A 22,585-nucleotide genomic window follows, 5' to 3' on the forward strand; every position below is an offset into this window, starting at 1 on the left:
TCTATCATCAATGGCACTGAATATAAGATTTAAGAAACAGTTTGCCAAGAAAATCCTCTGAAGGAAAAATAATTACTGCTCTATTTATTTTCAGACTACGTAAGACCAGTTTACAACATTCTAGTAAGAAGACTTTGAATGTGAAGGATGCAATACAGTTATACAAAGGACGGTCCATCCATGTAACTTGATACATCGCTGATGAGGAATTGCAAGGATGGGTCCATAATAAAAGCTTGACTATTAATAGTATATAATCTAAGAATGAAGTTGGTGGAACAAATAGAAACTAACGCTTCCAAATCTATTAATGTCAGAAAAAGTTATTATAATTTTATTATATACTACCTACTATTCAAATCTCATGACCAATGAGACTGTATTGATGGGTAACCAAATCAATATTATGTGTTCTTCAGTGATCGAAACTTTAGAACATACAAGAATGTGAAAGATACGACCCGAATCTTGAATTTGAGAGCAATTATATATTTTTTTGAAAGAGGTCGGTCCATGTCAACGGAAGATACATCACCTTTTATTTACCAAAAAATACATCAACACTTATGTTTTCGAAATATATTAGAACTAGGTTAAGATCTGCGCCTTGCGCGGGATGAATATTATATATAAATTATTTTTAAGTATTATATATTTTTTACATATTACAAAATAATAAATATATATTGAATAATTAAAAATTTAGTAACTATTACGTATATAATTAAATTAATACAAATACTTAAATAAATTTTATTTATCCAGATAAACACTTTTTTCTATTTTATATGTTATAAAATTAAGTTTAAATGATATTAACATAGATATATAGTATATTTTTAATATTGATATCTATTAAAAAATATTATATACTCATATTATTTTTTGATTGTTTGTATTTTTTTTATAACAAAAATTTTAAATAAATGATAACAGTAAAAAATTTATGGGATGTTTAATAGTTTTAGTAATTTATAATTTTAAAAACATTCAACGCAAAGTTTAAAATCTAAATATTAAGTTGTCAATAATTGTTCAAAATGTTTATCAAAAAATTTCAAATCAAATTCGAAATTAAAATATTTATGTATTTTATATGGTATATAATTTATTTTAAAAAAAATATTAATATGCATATATAATATTTATTAAATGAGACTTCCTACTTATGTAATTTCGTAATCATTTGTATCTTGTTATAACATAAATTTTAAACCATGGATCACAAAAATTTCAGTGTGAGATTTTTAACAACTTTAGTCATTTATATTCGTTTTTTAAAATTCAAAATATAACATATACGAAAAAATCTAAATTTTTATTATATAGTTAATGTGGTTGTTTAATTTATTTTAAAATGAATTAAAAATGATAGAGAATAGACTGATTTATCAAATCTTTATTATTTAAAATAATTAATTGTCATATATATTTTAGCCACATTAGGTAATTCTGTGATTTTTATTTAAGGAAACAATGAAGAACATTTATGATTAATTTATGGTTAGTTTAACAAAAAGCTTATTATACATTTATATGGACCAACTATTTTTCTAAGGATTCTAAGAATGATTATGGTGATGACATGTGGCTACAAAAATATGTTGTAATGCTTCTTCTTTAATATATAGGGGATAACTGCGATGAATGAAGGGTTAATGATTATAAGAGTGTGACTATTATACTGATTTTAAAATGATGTTGGCGCAATAATGAAATACTACTAAATTTCTAGTTATTTTCTTGTAGAAGTAAAGTATGTCACCTAACTACGAATAAGTTGATGACCAATGAAATTTGTATTGATGATGGGTTAACCAAATCCCATGAAAACTAATAATCTATTATGGGGAAAATTAATTCAGATTTGGTTAAAAGTGTCTGATTTTAGTTAAGACAAGACATTTGATAGTGAGTATAAAAGACTTTTAAGTTTTAAATTACTTAACCAATTCTAGTATCATCTTTCTGAAGCCTCTTTCAAATCCTTAAATTTCTTGTTCTCGAACCCACGTGAATCTTTTTTTTTTTCTTTTCGTAAGACTGATTTAACCTGACCTTCACAACTTGGTTAAATCAAATGCTAAAGCACAAGTAATTGTGTAATTATTCAATTTGTAGATTATCGAAATGGTAATCAAGTTTATTTTTAAAATATTTTTCAGTCACATTTTACATGTAAAATATGCCCAATATAGTTTTTTTATACTTGTATACAATTTGTAAATCGTAATTGATTATAAAAACTTCTGTCTAAGACAATGTTCAAAGGAACTGTTGAATTATTAATTCAATTGTTGAACTCCATAATGGACCTGTTGAAAAAAAAACAAAGAATTTACGTGGATTCAAATGAGTTGAACATTTTTAACATGTTCAAAAACAAAATTTGTGTCCACAAATGCAATGCTGTGAGTGAGTTTTTTAATGAAAAAGAAGAGAGAGAATGGTATATTTAATATTTTTATTATAATTGTTTATGATTAGTTTTTTTATAGGAGTTTTTTTCAAATATGATCTAAAATTTCAAGTTAAACACAAAAATAATTTTTATATTTTTTTGAATTTTTCTTTTTTCATATTCACCCTAAAAGTTCTACTTATTTACAAAAATAGTATAACTTTTTTTTCAAAAATAAATCTTTTACCTTATCATCCTCATATTCACTAAGCATTACAATATTGTCATTTCCATCAATACACTAACCACCATGAACAACCAATTCGAAGCTAATGCACCAAAGTTTCGATTTTTACTCTTCATATCTCATTACATATGCACACAAATCACATCTCTTTCACTCTCTCTTCAAATTCATCCAGAAAACTAAGATTTGATTCCAAGCTTTGTAAGGTTCATAGAGACATTGAAGCTTATGATTCGTGGTCATTAACGACTTGGTAGCTTTTGTAGTGAAGTTTTGGGTGCTTGGAGAAGCTAAGCAAGAAGCAAGTCATCTCAAATGTTCAAGGGTTCATTTTGCAATTGTCGCAAGTTTTCTCATTGCCGTAAAAAGTCTGCATGGGTTACTTTTGCAATTGAAAAATAATAGTAAAACATTTAAATTTAATGAGTAGACTTCTTGAATCTTACTATTATTTCTCAAATTTTATTCTGGGTTTTGGTCAAACCTTTGGTAACAAGAGAAGACTTCCATAGAATTCTTAGATAATTCTTCTTTGGAAAAGTCAAATATAGTCAATTGCAAAAGTATTTCAGGTAGACTTCTTGCGACATTGAGAAGACTTTCAGAAGACTTCTCGGGAAGTCATCTATAAAAGGTCAAATTTTTGAAAAAAAAAATCGGTCAATTGCAAAACTAACATGTTTATCCGAGAAGACTTCTCAAGAAGTCTTCTCTGGCATTTTCGAGAATTTTTCAAATTCAAAAGTAAGCCAATATTTACAAATGAATACTTCTCAAGATGTCTTATATAGAGTAGACTTCTTAAGAAGTCTTCATTCCTAAATTTTCAATTGGAAAAATGACATAAATAGAAGACTTTTTAAGAAGTCTTCTCGGTGAAGACTTTCGTAAAACATAAATATAAGTCTTAAGAAATCTTCTACGTTAATGTTTAATAAACTTTCATTTTATCTACAATTAAAATGATTTTGAAATATTTCTTATTAATTCATGTGTATTAGTCAATATTAGGGCTCATGGATGAAATTCATAACTTATTTGGTGATAATTATGAAATTTCAAATATTTGTGTTTACAAATGTTCCTAGCTAATCCGAGAAGTCTTCTCATAGAAGACTTCTCCAAAAGTCTTCTACGTTAGATTTTCAAGAGTGTTAAGTAACTTTAAGGTATGTTTTTAACTTTCAAAAGTGTTAAGTATCTTAAAGAATATCAAGTCATGTAGTTTAATGTGTCTTTTTATATCATAAGATATAATTTTTAACTTACATGAGATTTAAAATTTGAACTTTCACTTAAAATTCAAATTTGATCTTTTGTGAAGTTGACTAAATTTTCTTATGAAGTCTTATCTCTTAGTTTTAGTAGATTTGACTTAGTTTTGCGTTGTTGTGTGTTTGTTATAAGTGGGTAGAATGGTTAAAAAAAATTTACAATAACTTCAATAATTTCAATTACTTTTCGCAAAACATAAACATATTTACCAAATTCTTTTGATTAACATTTTTTTCAAATTTACAAAAAAATTTAAAACTAAAATAGTACACATACAAATTATAAAACAGATCATAAACAAAACTATTACACATGGAGCTAGATATCATACCTCAACATAGATAGGCTTGGACTCCACTTGACATCATTCTTTTGTACCACTTTGGGCAGAAGACTTTGGAAGAATTCACGAAGACTTCGTGGGAAGTATTCTAGCATAAAATATATTAGAAGAATTTTCAATAAGTCTTCCAAGAGTCTTCCGAGAGTCTTTCAAGAGTCTTCTCAGAAATCTTTCAAAATCTGATTCAGATCTGAAAAAATCTACATATTCAAAAGCATTCAAATGACTTCAAAACAGAGAAAACTCCAAAAATATTTTTTTATGCATAAATAATTAACAAAACAATCACATTACGTTGAAATCTATAAATTTTTAAAATCTAATATATACAACACACAAATACATATCCAAAATTTGAACCACTTTGGACATAAAACTTTGCAAGACTTCATGAAGACTTCGTGGAAAGTCTTCTAGCATAAAATGCATTAGATGACTTACCTAGAAGTCTTCCGAGGAGTCTCCAAGAGTTTTCTGAGATGTCTTTCAAAGTCAGTCTCAGATCAAAAAAACCTGCAAATTCAAAACACATTCAAATGACTTCAAAACAGAGAAAAACTTCAAAAATATAATTTTATGCTTAAATAAAAAGCAAAATATCCACATTAGGCTGAATCTATAGCTTTTTAGAATCTAATATATAAACCACACAATAATACATATTCAAAATTTATAGATCTACTTTTAAAGGAGTGAAAGATGAGAACCATGTAATGAAAACCTGCAAAAAAAAAAAATTAATGAGAAGACATAAGAAAAAAAATGAGAAATGGATTTAAAAGTTTGGTGTTTTGATGTTCAAAGAGATTAGAGAGAGGTTTGAGAGTCTTAGAGTGAGAAACATTATGTTTTTGTTGCAGCCATTTGAGAGGAAGAAAAAAATGTGTAAATTTTCTTTATATATAGAGACAAAAATTCTAATCAGGTTAAATATTTTTGATACAAAAGGGAAGTCTTCTAGACCATATATCAAATACACGAGAAGACTTCGTTTTAGGCGGAAAACCTAAATTCTACTAAAATATTCTAGAAGTTTTCTAAACCATAACCTAATCGAATAACTAACTAAATAGGAAATAACAATTCATTAAACTTAAAATTAACTTATAAAGTGTTTAATATACGCAAAACTAAACACATGCATGTAAAAAAATTAAGTTAAGATTCCAAAATCTAACCCTAAATACAAACAATATTAAAATATATGTTACTAAACCCTAAACCAAAATCTTCTTGGAGTCTTCCAGACCCTATAATCAAATAACTAAGCAAACAAGACTTCCTTAAACTTAAAAAAAACATTAAAAGTGTTTAAATCAAGTTATTAAATAGTCACTAAACACATATATGTCAAACCTAAAAAAAATGATAATATTTCAAAATCTAACCCTAAAAATATCAACAATACTATAACATATGTTACTAAACCCTAAACCAAAGGCTATCATGACTCAATCTACATTCACTCATTTATGTTAAAAATAATTTAATTTTGTAAAACTAAATTTTCATCATTTAGAAATGTTTATTATACATGATTTCGATTTTTCGTCTTTCAAAATATTTTTTAATATATTTTTTAATTATTATTAAGATCTAATACATGAGAAGACTTTCCCTACAACACTTCTAGACCACTTCTGGAAGACTTTGATTTATGCGGGAAACCTAAATTATTCTAAAATTTAGGCGGGAACCCTAAATTCTACTAAAATTTAGGCGGAATATGTTAGAAGATTTCTCAAGAAGTCTTTTGTGAGTTTTCAAGACCCTATAATCAAATAACTAAACAAAAAACACTTTCTTAAACTTTTAAGATACTTAGAAAGTGTTTAAATCAAGTTATTAGATAGAACATCCCCTCAGAAAGTTGCTTACATAGTTGTTTTTTGTATTTTCACCTAGGATCTGGTCCGTTTCTTCTGCTCGTGGGGAGGAGGTTCGGTTTGACTCTCCTAGGTCGTCGATGGGTCTCTCCTTCCGGACTAGAGTGTCATTTGGCTTGGGCTGGAGTTTCTTAATTAGTTCTCGTCATTCTCGTCGGGCACTCGTTCTCCTTTTCTAGCCAGAGTGTGTGTCGGTGGGTCTCTCTACCACGACAACGTGCCTTGTGCTTTGAGTTCGCAGGTGAGTTGGTTCTCGAGTACAGTCAAGGCTAGTGTAGGTCTAGCTTGTGGTTCAAAGGGCGGTTGTCTGTGCCTCCTCAGTGGCCTCCTGCTCTGCCTCTTCACTTTGAATCCTCTCTTCCCGAGTCCATGGCTTGTCCATTCTCTGGAGGCGTATGTTCTTCGGTTAGGTATGTGCTCTGGTCTTTATAAAGTCCTTGCTGTTGCTAGCGGCAAATTGTTTCAGCACTGGAGTTAGCTAGTTGGTTCTCAAAGGCTTCAAGCGTGCAAGTGGTTCTCGTGTCTTTGACTGCTTGCTTTGAGCGCTTGGTTTTCGCTCACATCCCAGCATCACTGAGGTTCGCTTGAGCATTGGTGGTGGTGTGCGGCTTCATTTTAATGCAGGTTTGGGGCTACTGGCCAGGGAGTGCGGAGGTTGCAGCCTGTTTTTGCTTGGTCTGGCATTGTGTAAATGCTGGTTCCGAGTCAAATAATTGCTTGTTCTAGCTGGTGTTGGTGTTCTTGGCCTCTACCTTTACAGTTTGTTCATGTGGGTGTGTACTAGGAGGTACTCCGCGAGCTGTTCTCGGCTAAGCCAATATCTTTAAGAGCAGTTGCATCGGAGAAGTCAAAATTACTGGGCTCTGACTTTCAGTTCAATTTGGTTCAGTCTTTTGCGGCAAGCGGTAGGTACCAAACTGGTAGTGTTTTTGGATTGTTGTTTTGGTGTGTTGTGTCATGCTCCGGTTTAGGCTAGATTGAGTTTTGTTTAGATTTTGTTTTTTTTTCTGCTTTCTGTTAATCTTTGTATATCTGTCAAAAATTAAAAAATTTGGTAATAATATTTTTACTTTTTTACAAAAAAAAAGAAAGAAAGAGAATTTATAACGAAGATATGGTGGGCCAAAAATATAATTGAAAATGAACGGAAAACAATAATAAAAGAACGTTCGTGAAGCAAATGAAAAACGCGTCAATAATATATTTAAGACGGGTGACATAGTGAGCATTCATAATATTATTATTTTATTAGAAATATAGGCCACCAATAAGAATTCGTTGTCCCATTTAATGAGTAAAATAACAAGAATAATCCAAAACATGGTATTTTCTAGTTTAACATCCTACATTTTATTACCCTAAATAAGCTATAACAATGATCTGTTATGCATCCTTTACCAATGGACACTATGAGTCCATGAGGAGGATTTGTTACATTTTTGTTTTCGTTTTTGTTTCTTTTATAGCAATATATGTCCACATGCAATGGAGCTTATCTTCGGATAAATAACAATATACGTTCACGTTCAATTTATGGGTAAATAATAATTTAAGACAACAATTAGCGTACTATAACATATTTTTTTGTAATCAAATCAGTTTTGTGATTTTGTTTTATCGCCATACCATAATACCCTGCGAATACAAACGTACACAGAGCTAGTCTTTTACGTGCGTGTGCGTGGACGATTAAGTTTTTTAACACATCATCATACCAAGACTTGTTAAACCACTAATTGTTTAACAGGAAAAGAATTAGATATTTAATTTGACATTTTACCCCAAAAAAAAAGGAATTAGATATTTGTTTTTATGTAAAGAAAGAACAAATTTGGAGAAGAGAAAGGTCCAAAGGCATGGCTAAGAAAACAAAACCATGGACACCCTGTCCTCAATTTGATGACAAGTCTCTCTCGTTTGGTCACAACTCACAACTCATATAAACGGCAACGTTTCATTCCTATATAATTTTCCTTGCTCTCCTCTTATCTCTACTCAACACCACTCAATTCATCTTTCTCTTCCCTTGTTTGATATAAAAACCAACACACCCTTAATCTTTTTTTCATCTTCATCTTAATCCAAATACATAGAGATATACATATATAGTTTCCTTTTTATATATGGCAATTGTATCCTCCACAACAAGCACCATGACCATGAGTAACCAAGTCAACAACAACAGTGATAAAGGAATAGAAGAAGATGCTCATAGACACGAGAATCATGCCCAAAATGATGATGAAGCTGATGATCATGATCATGACATGGTCATGCCTGGATTCCGATTCCATCCCACAGAAGAAGAACTCATAGAATTTTATCTTCGCCGTAAAGTCGAAGGCAAACGCTTCAATGTAGAACTCATCACATTCCTCGATCTTTATCGCTATGATCCTTGGGAACTTCCGGGTAAATATATATTCAACGTGTAGGTATACACTATTTGGAAATCTAATTATATAAACACAATATCTACATTTATACAAATACTAAGATCTATATACACTGTTAACTTCTCTCTTTCTCCATTTATTTTCTTAAACCTATATAAACTTCTTGCAGATTATATCAATGCCAATCTCAGATCTTTTTCAATATCTTTCAACTTTCAAATCTCTTTTTATTTTTAACATAACTACATAAGATATATGCTTATGTAATAATTTGATTCTGTAATTCTTTATAAAGACTTTGTATCTTTGGATTGATGATAAAAATGTTTAGCCTAGACAACTACATAAGATATTCATATGCGTGTGTGTGTGTGTGTGTGTGTGTGTGAATAAAATAAGTCTTAGATTTGGTATCATTTTAAGATTATATATTGTTGAATGCTGATTATAGATATGTACTATGTGCAGCGATGGCGGCTATAGGAGAGAAAGAGTGGTACTTCTATGTGCCAAGAGATCGAAAGTATAGAAATGGAGATAGACCAAACCGAGTAACGACTTCTGGGTATTGGAAAGCTACTGGAGCTGATCGGATGATCAGATCAGAGAGCGCTCGGTCTATCGGGTTAAAGAAAACCCTAGTCTTCTACTCCGGTAAAGCCCCTAAAGGCACTCGTACCAGTTGGATTATGAATGAGTATCGTCTCCCTCACCATGAAACCGAGAAATACCAAAAGGTCTAAACTCTCATCAACTCTTTATATATATACTCTCATCAACTCTTTATATACATACATAGAGAGAGAACCCTAGGTAGGTTTGATGCCTTGCAAATTGAAATGAAATTTGAACTTATTTCTTAATTTGCTTAAGTTTATTTATCTTTAGGGTTGATATTAATTGATAAGATCCAAAATACTTGTGAAGGAACTAATTACATGTAAGGCAGCGTTTGCGCTTAAATTCTGAGTATCTTCATGCCATACGCATGAACTCTTTAAATTACTATAGACATGGCCCATATGCATAGTAGAAGGCATTAATAAGATAGCTACATACATATATATACATAGGCATACAATTATCACATTCGACATTCACACATCTATATGCATATATACCTTAAATTTTGCAGAGGCTAAGTTAGTGTTCTTAAAATTCCTCACATTGTTCCTACTATTTCTCACATTCATGATTTATATTCTATATAACTTGCTCAAATTTTTTTTTTGAAATATTTATGGCGAACTGATAAATATTTATTTATTTCCGTTATGTTGCCTACTGTAAGTTGTCACTAGCTATTTGAATCCACTAAAACTGTGTATGAATTAATTAGTTCTTATTATAGATAGCTAAAACACCAAGCTTGACATAAGTTTAGAAATCTAAGTATGTATGTTTCACACGTCAAATTATATTGTACTAATAAATCGCACGGCTAAAAATATAAAAATGTATAAATCAACTAATCTTAAATCCTAAAATTGGACAATGTGATCAATTTAATATAGTATGTACGTCAAATGATATACAGTATACCAATGAAATAGCCATATAGTTGAAACGAGTTTTTTTTTCACCGTCTTGTATACACGTTGTTACTAATATATATGTAAAGTCTCTGATCAATGTGTTCATGTATATACTATAGGCTGAAATATCATTGTGCCGAGTGTACAAAAGGCCAGGAGTAGAAGATCATCTATCCTTACCACGCTCTCTATCCACAAGACATCATAATCATACCTCATCATCTTCCCGCTTGGCCTTAAGACAACAACAACAACACCACTCATCATCATCCAATCATTCAGACAACAACCTTAACAACAACAACAATCCTGAGAAGCTCTCAACCGAATATTCTGGCGACGGTAGCACCATAACCACCACAAACAGTAATTCTGACGTCACTATAGCTTTAGCCAATCAAAACACTTATCGTCCAATGCCTTATGGTGTAAGCAACACGCCAATGATCTCTACAAGTAATAAAGAAGATGATGAAAACGCAATTGTTGATGATCTTCAAAGACTCGTTAACTACCAAATATCTGATGGAGGTAGTAACATCAATCACCAATACTATCAAATCGCTCAACAGTTTCATAATCAACAAGAGCTAAATGCAAACGCGTTGCAATTGGTGGCGGGGGCAACTACAGTGGCGCTAACGCCTCAAACGCAGGCGGCATTAGCGATGAACATGATCACTGCAGGGACGATTCCAAACAGTGCTTTGTGGGATCTATGGAATCCACTAGTACCGGATGGAAACAGAGATCATTATACTGATACTCTTTTCAAGGAATTTAATTAGATCTTGAAATAGTTATATTTCTCTATTATATACTGATTATTTATTTCAAAAAGTTAGTTATAGCTAGAACATGATTGATTATTGCAATTTATGTAACGGACCTGATTTTTTACGTATGTATCCTTTTCGACGAAATTTGAATTTATTAACTTGAAAATTTAGTATCCGAATACAAACAAAGGGTAAGCCACCTGGTGGATAAATGCAATTATTATAGAAAAATTCCATTGAAGGTTCCTTTTTAGCAATTACCTGGGCTACATTATTGAAAATACGAAAAAAAAAAACGAAAAACAAAAGAGAAAGACGAATTTTGGAATTTTGTATTCCAAAAACATATATTACGGAGGAGATTGGTTACCGAAACATCTGTATTCTATTTGTAAGAAATTTATGTATCAAATTTACTGAAACTTTTTGTTTTAATTCAGTGTTATAAACGACTATGGAGTAAACAATAAACGACTATGTCATCCAATCTGGTTTAACACCGTTTTAAACCGAACTGAAGTTCATTTTCATCTAAAAACTGAACCAAACAACAACAAAAAAACAAGAGTGGGCTAATTAAAATCACAAATTTCTAATTATGTTTCAACAAACTGAATGGTAATTCGTTGTCATTGGATTTTAATATATCAAAACTGCAATAAAAAAAAGATTGATATTATATTTATGTCTATCATTTGTCAATTATTTAAATTCATTTGCCATTGTCGTTCACACTAGCTAGATCCAAGTTGTTAAACATGATCAGTGCGACTTTATAGATAAAAAATCTACTAACTCTGATAACTCAGCAACTAATGACAAAAATACATAATGACGCTGGCTAGTTTTGTCTACGTAACTATAAGATTTAGGGTTTGACAAAATAGAGACCTATAGGTGCAATGTAATTAGACCATCCGTTTTAAATAACAACTATGTTTAACTTTTCCATACAATTTGGATATTAGCTTCGGTCCAAATTTTATTATATGTATTTTAGTTTGGTTAACCCTTGTTCAAATGTGTCATGTGTATTTTGATTAAGAAAATTGTTGATACATTTTGTAATAATAGGTGTGTTTCCGAAGTATCTAGCTAGATACTTTTGTTTTGTATCTAATCTATTAAAACAGAAGTACACTATAGAAATAATCAAGAGAGTGTAATATTACAAAAATTACCACTCAAATCTAAACTAAGCCTAGAGTCCTCATTAATTAATGGTATAATTGCCATTTTATATACCTTATTAATCATACACATTTTAAGTAACATCACCCACACGGCCACACAAAACCCACTTACACTTACAAATTACAATCAATTCATACTTTAATTGTTAATTAAACCGGTCAAATTCTGGACCAATACAATTAATAAAATCGGCTATACCCTATCTAATTCATTTGAACCTGTTAACATGAAAATATTGTCTTATGGTAGGTATGCGTAATTACAATTGACGAAAAGCATTAATTGTAGTTACTGGTTTAAACCGGTTTGATGAGCATACAACCCATAGCCATTTCGTTTGTGGTTTGGCATAAGCTCTTCTTTCTTCACTCGAGAGATCATCGTTTCCACTAACTGGTTTAAGCATTTGTCATCAGCTTCTCCTCCAAATTTATTACCACCATGTCTGCCACCACATGAACTGATCAATAATCAATGATTCATGTTTAACAAATTTTATAACATAACTAGTGGTTTGTCCGTGCTCCGCGGGGGTATTCATTTATTTTATAAAATATATTGTTGTTTGACAATTATTTTAATATTTTAGAATTATTTTTTAAAACATTTACAATTGTATACTCTTTACGATTTTTATATTTTTTTTATAATTATTTCTTAGTTATTTTTAGAATTATATTGTTGTTAGAGATAATAGATCCTTTCTCCGCGCGTAGCACGGATAATATACTTAAATTTATTATATTTATCATTTTTATTTTAATGTGAATTTTTGTATACTAAATTATATATAACTAATTTTTAAATTTGATTTTTTTTTTATATTTTTAGTTTGAAGTAAGTATTTCTATTATATTTAACACAATTAACTAATAAAATATGAAAAATCAAGTCCGAGATTTTAGAATTAAGTAAAAAAAAATATAATTATGTATAGAACATAAATTATCTTACTTTAAAAGATCGGAATCTCATCTCGAATAAATTTACGAAAAGAAAAAGTACTCCAATAACCTACTTAAAATATAAAACCCCCTTTTAAAAAAAAACGTACTTAATAATATTTTTTACGTGTAATAGTTGAAAACTAACAATTGAATATCATCGATCTATAATATTATTTTAATATATCTAACGGTAAAATATTAACTGTAATAAACAAATTTTGAATTTTTTAATATTACATGAATTAGAAGTCTTTAAAATCTAAAATCAATTTTATTAACATAATGTATTTGTTATTCATTTATTATTTTGACGTTACAAAATATTGCTTTAGTGTTATTTGTATATTAATTTTTTAATAATTTAGTTTCTTTTTAAGTAATTTTAAAATTATCAAGAATATAATATATTTAAAATTATTTATTTAAATATATCCAAATCTGATGTCTCATTTTTTATGTGTGTTTGCGTTGAGCATATTTAATTTGTAGTTTGTATATTTAATAACACCTTGTTGCGTGTTGTTCTACTGTTTTAATAAATGTGTTGTCATTTCATTTCTATTAATACTAACATGATTTTTAGTGATCAGTGATAATATATTTTTAATGTTATGTATTATATTTTATCGTATATTTTCTAACTCTTCATGCTCGCATTTTTTTAGAATCATTTTAATTAGATAATAGGTTTAAAAATGTAAATAAAACTGTGTATGTTGTAAATTTAGACTTTTTAGTGTAACTGAGCACTATCAATTATGGAAATTATATTATGATTTTATTTTACTAAATTTGTCTTTCTGTGTATATTTTTGTTTTATTTTGTATTTTTACAATTATATTGCCTTATTCTTTAATTGCAAAGAATTGATATTTTCAATTTTTGTTTCACATACCTTAAAAGTTTTCGGTTGATTTTTGTTCGTTTTCTTTCTCCAATTACAATGTACACATCGACCGTTTTTTTAATCAAACTACTAATATCATCAGATAGAAAAACTTAAACCCCAAAAATGGAGTGAATATTTGTGCTAGAAAAAACTGATTTAGCAACTAATATAGTGAGATCTTATAATATTAGAAAGTATGAAAACTCTTCTCTTTTGTCCTACGCTGGACATAATTAAGTTGTTGTCAATTGATTCTATATTTGTGATAACTGGAAATACATCTTTGTGCCTTCCTTACAAAATCTTTAATTGGTTTACAATTCGACCATTTCTAATATATTAAGAGTAACATACTATTAGGTGTTGATTATCTCCTTCTAATTAGGAATGCATAGAATGAAAGAAATTCAAGGTGAGACCACTTTACAATTTAGTCCTCATATCTATATAAAGTTAGTTTATAGATTACTCTATCTGTTTCAAAATGTTATCAATTTTAATTAAAATCTGTAATATTTAAAAGTTATTACTATAGAAAGCTGTCATTTAATATATAAATTTAATCAATTACACAGTAATTTACGTAATTTAGTTGGTCACACAATATCCAATAAATATAAAGTTACATTGAAATATAAAAAAATTTATATTGTGAAACAAAAAATACTTTTAAACCATTATATTACAAAATAAAGGGAATATTCAAAATATATTGAAACATTATAATAGTAAGAATCAGAAATGCTGAAATCTCAACGTTGATCATTTACTTCGGCAATGCCTTAGACCATCTCCAATGTATTCCTCTATTTTTTTCTCTAAAATAGAGGAATTTCATAATAGATATGGATTTGTCTCCGATGTCTTTTTCTATTTTCTCTCCTAAAAAAGAATATTCTTGATATATTAGTTTCTTAGTTTACAAATAATATTTTTTATTTGTGAAAGTTGAAAAATAGCCATATTTATTTTAGTATTTTATAAAATTATGATATTATTTACACTAAATATTTCTTTACAAACTATTATCTAAATAAAAAATATAATTATATTTATAAAAATAATATATTTCACTAAAAAATATTTTCGGTTATAATTGTTTAAGTAAAAAGTTAAAGGCCATTTTGTAAAAACAAATAGAGGAGGTGACATGGCAAAAAAAATAGTTTCTCATTGGCTAATTATTTTCGCCTACGGGGACACTCTATCTAAGGCTTATATCCTCTAATTTTAATTAAAATCTGTAATATTTAAAAGTTATTACTTTAGAAAACTGTCATTTAATATATAAATTTAATCAATTACACAGTAATTTACACAATTTAATTGGCCACACAATATCCAATAAGTATAAAGTTACATTGAAATATAAAAATAATTTATATAGTGAAACAAAAAAAACTTATAAACCATTGTATTATAAAGCAAAGGGAATATTCAAATTATATTGAAACATTAGAATAGTAAGAATCAGAAAAGCTGAAATCTCAACGCCGATCATTTACGTCGGTTATGCCTTAGACCATCTCCAATGTATTCTTCTATTTTTTCTTTAAAATAGAGATGGATTTGTCTCCGATTTATTTTTCTATTTTCTCTCCTGAAGAAGAATATTCTTGATATAATCTTTTTTAAGTTTACAAATAATACTTTTTATTTGTGAAAGTTGAAAACCAACCAAATTTATTTTAGTATTTTATAAAATTATGATATTATTTACACTAAATATTTCTTTACAAACTATTATGTAAATACAAAATATAATTATATTTATATAAATAATATATTTCACTAAAAAAATATTTTCGGTTATAATTGTTTAAGTAAAAAGTTAAATGATCATTTTGTAAAAACAAATATAGGAGGTGACATGGCAAAAATATAGTTTCTCATTGGCCGATTATTTTCGCCTACGTGGACACTCTATCTAAGACTTATATCCTCCTTTTATTACTTGTTTGATATTCAGGATTGTGACTAAAAGAAAGGTATGTTGTTAATTTATTCTTAAGAGCAGTTAAACAATGTGAATTATTTTTCTGATATGTTTTAAGGTTAATGCAGCAGTGGACATTCATGTACCCGATCAAGTTCAGTTTGAGTCTATTTGGATTTCAAGCTTTTGGATTTACAAATTTAATTTAATTTGGATCTATTAGTGTTTGTTTGGGTTCGGTTCATACATTTTCGTGTTTTTCTACCCATTTAAATTATGTTAATTTCATTTGCAAATTCAAATATACTTTTAAGATTTTTAAAGTCCAAAACTAAAAGTAATATACATACTTGTTTTAATAATTTATGACTAAATACCCAAAATTAATATGAAATTTGTTCGGCTGGATATTTTAGTGGAGAATCATTAGCTATTTTGATGTTTTGAGTATATCTTTGCTATTTTGGATATTTATTTTGGATATTTTTAGATATTTTTAGATATTTTCAGGTATTTTAAACAATTTAGAATATATTTTAGATATTTTAGATATTATATATTAAATTAATTAGTATATTCAAATATATAACTATAGTTCGTTTTTTTTGGGTATCCAATATTTTCGTTCATGTATGGTTCAGTTCCAGTTTTTCGGATTAAATTTTTTAAATCATTGAATATTTTATCATCTTTTGTTCGAGTTTGGTATGCTTTAAAGTAGGATTTGATTTGGTTTTTCGGATTTGAATATTTTGCTAAACCCTAGTTTAATGTATACTTTTTATATAATGTTGTTTTTCTCGTGACTAATTCTTTATGGTTTTGAATTATTATTTCCATTGTAAAACCAACATGTATTGGTTCGCAAAATATTTTGATATTAGTATAGATTGTAGTATTATTTATGAAGAATGCTAGTACAAATAAAAGGTTCCCAAGAATAAGTCCAAATAAAAACAAAACTTTAAGTATAATGTGTAAAAAGAGAGACAACTAAAAACAACAATTACTAAAATTTACAGTATTTAATTTAAAGTATCAAAAATACCATTACTTTATCAGAGAAACGAATGATGCCTGGCCACTTTCAATATGAAGAAACATTTTCCTTTGTTTTTAGTGAACTAATTACTGCTTACATATGAGTTACTTCATAATGTAGTCATCCGACTGACATGTTTTTTATCCTTTTCGTTGATGATAAAATGTATTAAGCTAGTGTTTTAATGTTTTTGATACTATTCTGGCTAAATCGTTGGGCTTGGACAATCCCTATGATGTGAAGCTACCATTGCGGGCCTTCTTGACGGTGCGCATGTCCTCCTGAAGTTCTGCACTGTCAGCTTTGACTCCACCAAGATGAAGCAGATCATGGCTTCCACTACTCGCGCATATCTTCTTCCAAACCAGTCCTCTAAGCATTGTGGTAGGGGTCTTTGATCGGGATCCTCCAAACATGGACCTTTTAGAAAATTCAGGTGAGGTTTTCTGTAGTGGTGTTTAAAAAAAAACTTAATCCAACAATTGTATAAGGTTCTTGCTGGTTTACCATAAGTTGAGCGACTTCTGCTGAACGTGCGTTGGTTATTTAGTCATTTCTCCATCAAATGCGACAAACCCAACTGTACTGTCCCTATCAGACACATAGAACTGTACACGGTACATGCATAAGTTATAAGAACTGTACACGGTACCTGCATAAGATACATCGTTTACATTGCTTAGTAGTGGTGAGATTGTAACGAAAAATTAAAATGTTAGTTAAAGAAGGCTAAAAATTTAGTTGACGGAGTATACCTGAGAACACCAACTGCGTTGTCCTTATTGCATGATTCACATGTAAAGGATGAGAATCAACGGTGAAGCTTTCATCTCTCCCCTTTTCCACACTCCAATTAGAGGAAATGTTATGCTTCCACATACAGGGTTACAGAGCCACGCTTCATATATAATCAGTCCCAAATCTTACTTTTATTTTTGTTTGTAAAAAGTTATAAAACAGAATCTGTGGTGTGTGATTCAGTCATAGGCTTGCCAATCCACCAGAGGCCTGGGTGATTACGTTCTAATGCTCATGTTCCTTCCAATACCATCTCTTCTTCCACAAAGATAACCACGGAAAGGATCTCAACCACAGCTGCAAACAATCCCACCAGAGTCGGTTTAACGCACATATATCATACACACTAAGTGATCAGACGATGAAGAAGAAAAAAACCTGCGAAGTTGAGTATCTTGCGCTTAATTGGAGGGTCCCTGAAATGGCAGTCATGTAGTCGAACATAGCAGAAGGTTGAAATATTCACTCAAATAAGTTAGTACATTACATTAGATACCTATTGATTCCACATACCTTACGCAGCCCTTTGTATTTCCCTTCATTTAGTTGCTCAATGATGTTCCTGGACCATTAGAAAAAGAAAAAAGAAATCAGTGTCCTCATTCACATAACAATGGACTTTAATATCTAGACACGCTTGCAAGTTTCCAAGAGTGTACCTCACTATTTTAAGAAGCATTTTAGCACATTGGTGGCTTCCCTGGAGCTTACTCTAGTTTTGAAGGCATTATGAGACGGTTAGAGATGATGGTAACAGAGTCTTGGATCCTCTGGAGATGATGGTAACAGTTCTTCATGTCTTCTCTTGTGAGGTCAGTACCAATGCTGCATAGAAAATGAATCAATTATTAGTAAGCTTCTTTTTCTTCCATTCTTTCTCTGTTTATTGATAAGTTATTATTCTGCTAATTTTCTGGGAGAGCTCCTCTATATGACATCTACTACCCTTTGCAAGACTTAGGGTTTGCACTAATGTTTCCAGAGATCTTCATGTCTATAAACTGAGCTACCAAAAGTTTCTCAGCAAGATAAGCAACTAAACCAGTAAATATGTTTTGCTGTGACTGAACTCTAATCCAATATCAATATAGACAATTAAAAGAAATTAAATCTAGAGCAGAAAATTGCAGATTAAAAATCCATATGAGTTATAAGGAAATACTGGTAGTGTAACTGTTACCTTTTGGTTTATGCATATCAAAGAACCACTTAAGATACAATCGGCGCGGTCCATTTGCGCCGGTTTGAGGCTAGAGGAAAAGCTACCATGGGAGCTCTTAACCTCTTGCTAGAGGTTCCTGATTGTGGCGGCCATTGGTGTCACCGTCTCTGAGCGTAAAAAGAACAGTGATTCTGCAGCTCTAGAATTCATCATCCTTCTTTCTGTAATGGAGGGGATTTTTAATCTACCGGGATTGCAAGCGAGCCGCAGACGCCTTCTTCATCACCACTGTATATATACTAATTCACTTAATCTGCTAGGAATTGAAGTTTAAGTACTGGGCGTGGTGAATTGAATGACATAACTGGGTATGTTTGTTTCTCAGACGAATCTAGGAGGAGGAGAAACGAAACACCTAAGGTTTGACGATGAAAAAATAGTCAGTTAAGTTCACGTACTGTGTGGGATGCGAAGAAGAGGTCGGTTGAATAATCACGCAAAAGCTCGGTTGAGTTAAGCATCTCAGTTACATTACAAGGAGATGAAAGTCGATCTAGTTTCTGAAAATTTCGGCATAAAACGCAGGATTGGCTTGTATTTGGGTAAGCCACATGGCATAAAACGCCCTTATGTGAATGATGACATGGAGGCCTGAGAAGGGAGAAAAGTCTCCTTTATTATTATAGAAGATTATAGATAGATAGATAGATAGATACACAAAACCTATTATTAATCATTGATTACCACCATGCATTATTAGATTTCCATTTTTTATAGTAAGAGAATGTTAGATATTTTTAAAGACATTTCCTAATAATTATATAAAAAACATTTAATATATTAACAACTATGTGTTTTGCCCGCGATGCGGGCTTAAACATTTTCATAATTTTTGAAAAATTCTTTGTACACTATATTCATTATACTAAAATAAATCTTAAAATAACTTAATATTATATTTTTAATTATATAATTAAAAATATTTAATTAATATTTAATTATATAATTTATGTTTTAACTTTTTACTAAAATACTTTTTCAAATAACAATACAATATATACATAGAAATTATCTTTTTTTAATTATATTTTTAGATTTTGGATAATTCAATATTCTATTTTAATTATATAATTAAGAATTTTAATTGATTAATATTTAGTTATATAATTCATGTTTTTAACTTTTTATATATAATTCATGTTTTTACATTTTTACTAAAAGTTTTTTCAGATAACAATACAATATATACATAAATTATCTCTTTTTAAAATTATATTTTTAGATTTTAGATAATTTTTACTGTTATTAATTTTAATCAATTACCTAATCAAATAAATTAAAATTTCGTTTTTATTTTTTAATTTAGTTATACATTTTATTCATTAAGAGTATAAACGATATTGAGCAATCTAACTTTTAACGTGAGAACTCGATTCTAAAAATTTACTTCACAAATAATAGTATAGATTGCGAGATCACTTTCGCCGTATCAAGCAGAAAATATATGTTATTAACTCAATTATTTAAAATTATCGAATTATAGGGTTTCAGAAAATGATACAAACGTTTAAATATATGGTAAATGCTAAAAAAAAGATAATCCACTAACTATATAAAACAAATATTTATGTGTAAAAAGTGAAAATTAACACCCGCATAGCCGTAGTAGTTTCTTCATCGAAAAGTTTTACATAACTCACGGTATCTCTAGACTTATATATGACCAATCTTTGATAATTTCATATTAAAAAATACACAAGAAGCCGAATAGTATGACTTATAATAACTCAAAAGACCCTATAATTGGAGTTCTTAGCAAGAGAGATCCCCATATAAATGTGTTTCTTGATAGATCAACTAGTAAAGAGAAAGGACGAGTTCTCATCGGTGGGTCAAGACAAATACATGTTTTATTAGATCAATGAGTCGAAACAGTGTTACAAAAGGAGAAGAGAACAAATGGATTAGTCCGGCGAAAGCTGGTTCGTACTGTACAAGTCGGCGAGAAGTAAGATATAAACCCTAGATTTAGCCGAAAGTGAGTGTAGTAATTTGCGGATCCCCTTCCTTGTTGTCTTTCCTCCTCCTTTTATAGACACATGCTCGTTAACCTAATGTGCTCTGTCCTGATGGGCTTCTTCGAGTGGTTGGGTCGAGGTGTCGGGCCGTTGGGTCGAGGTGTCGGGCCGCTGACTTATATATGACCAATCTTTGATAATTTCATATTAAAACATACACAAGAAGCCCAATATTATGACTTATGATAACTCAAAGGACCCTATAATTGGGGTTCTTAGCAAGAGAGATCCCCATATAAATGTGTTTCTTGATAGATCAAGAGAACTATAACTTTGGAAGTGACAATTTCGTGCAATTCTCTGATCTCCATGTATATGCACGATATCAATATAATATCTTAAAGCTTAGTGATCGCCTAAATAATATCCTCAAATTTGTCACTCCTCAAAAAAGGTAGAGCATCATCGAAACAAGATAGAAAGGAATCATAATTTCTCCCTTTTTGTGTAACTTTATTCCTCTGATCCATGTGACCCATTTGCATCAAAAACTTAAAATCTCGTTACATCCAGATTGCTGTAAAGCCCATTAACGTTTATTGGCCCGTACATATTATCCCTTCAAAATCCATCTTAAGTTGGGCTGTAAAAATATTTAGAATTAAAACTTCTTTTTTTCAAAAGAATACTTTTAATATTTAGTAACTTTAATATATACTAGATTTTGATCCGCGCTTAGAAAGCGCGGATTTATTTTTTGAATTTAATAATTTTTAATAAATTTTTTTATATAAGATAGTTTATAAGTTTGGCCATATTATTCGGAACCGAATAATCAACCTGTACCAAATTGAAAAATTGAAACCAAACTTGAACCAAAATTTATAAATAACCGAACATATCATATATCTCTAGAACCAAAATAAATAGATACCTGAATTTTAAAATACAAATTATATGCCTACAAATATTAATTATATATAATTTCTAAATAACCAAATATCTTAAATATACTATTTATAAGATGAATTACCCTATAAAAATAAATTACTCAAACATTTTTTCAAATATTAAAAAAATATCTTAATAAGTCATCAACATTCAGTCTAATTTTCCACTAAAAGAAACCAAAACACCAATAAGTGGTATCCACAGTCAAACCAGTAAACGCAGTCACCATATATAATCTAGTTCCAATTTAATAAAAATCCATTATTTAAAATTCCTTAAAATCTAAAACCCATATTAACTCGTGAATCTATACCAGATGACATGGTAAAAATCTAAAATAACATGATAATATTTTTCAAAATTTGATTAAATTTCTCATTTAAATTTTACTAAGATATAAAATTGAATAAACTACATTTTTTATGTTATACATTCTAGTTTATAAGTTTTATAATGAATATATTAAGATTAAATTTTTGAGTTTTAGAAATAAAATTATTATTAAGTTGAGTTTAGTTGAGTTACCTATAAATGTTAAAAATAAATAATATATTTTATTTAAACATAAAAACATTCTAAAAATGCTATAATTTCCTGAGAAAATATTTATACAAAACCCTTTCTCTTAATAAACCCAATTGTAAAAGATTTTCATCACAAAAATAACCTATGAAGGTTTTCAAAGAAAAAGCTATAATTTTGAAATATAATTAAGCTTGTTGTTGTACTGTGAAGTATTTCTCTAATCGTAATTGGAAGTTAATATGTTTTGACCGTCGAATGGT

General features: G+C 29.4%; 1 protein-coding gene and 1 long non-coding RNA gene across 2 annotated transcripts; one reads left to right on the forward strand and one right to left on the reverse strand.

Annotated features, from left to right (window-relative positions):
* The first annotated feature begins 1,467 nt into the window (after nucleotides 1–1,467).
* On the forward strand, nucleotides 1,468–11,032 carry LOC103839443 (NAC domain-containing protein 35). Its single transcript, XM_009115949.3, has 3 exons — nucleotides 1,468–8,564; nucleotides 9,017–9,285; nucleotides 10,203–11,032. The coding sequence occupies exons 1-3, from the start codon at nucleotides 8,276–8,278 to the stop codon at nucleotides 10,869–10,871; spliced, it is 1,227 nt and encodes a 408-aa protein (XP_009114197.1). The 5' UTR covers nucleotides 1,468–8,275; the 3' UTR covers nucleotides 10,872–11,032.
* Nucleotides 11,033–16,297: 5,265 nt separating this feature from the next.
* LOC117128347 lies at nucleotides 16,298–19,853 on the reverse strand. Its single transcript, XR_004451648.1, has 2 exons — nucleotides 18,850–19,853; nucleotides 16,298–18,494 (listed from the first exon to the last, which is right to left on the reverse strand). It is a non-coding gene; the product is annotated as an uncharacterized LOC117128347 (long non-coding RNA).
* Nucleotides 19,854–22,585: the final 2,732 nt, after the last annotated feature.

Source organism: Brassica rapa, chromosome A09 (genome assembly GCF_000309985.2).
Source record: "Brassica rapa cultivar Chiifu-401-42 chromosome A09, CAAS_Brap_v3.01, whole genome shotgun sequence".
NCBI classification, from domain to species: domain Eukaryota; kingdom Viridiplantae; phylum Streptophyta; class Magnoliopsida; order Brassicales; family Brassicaceae; genus Brassica; species Brassica rapa.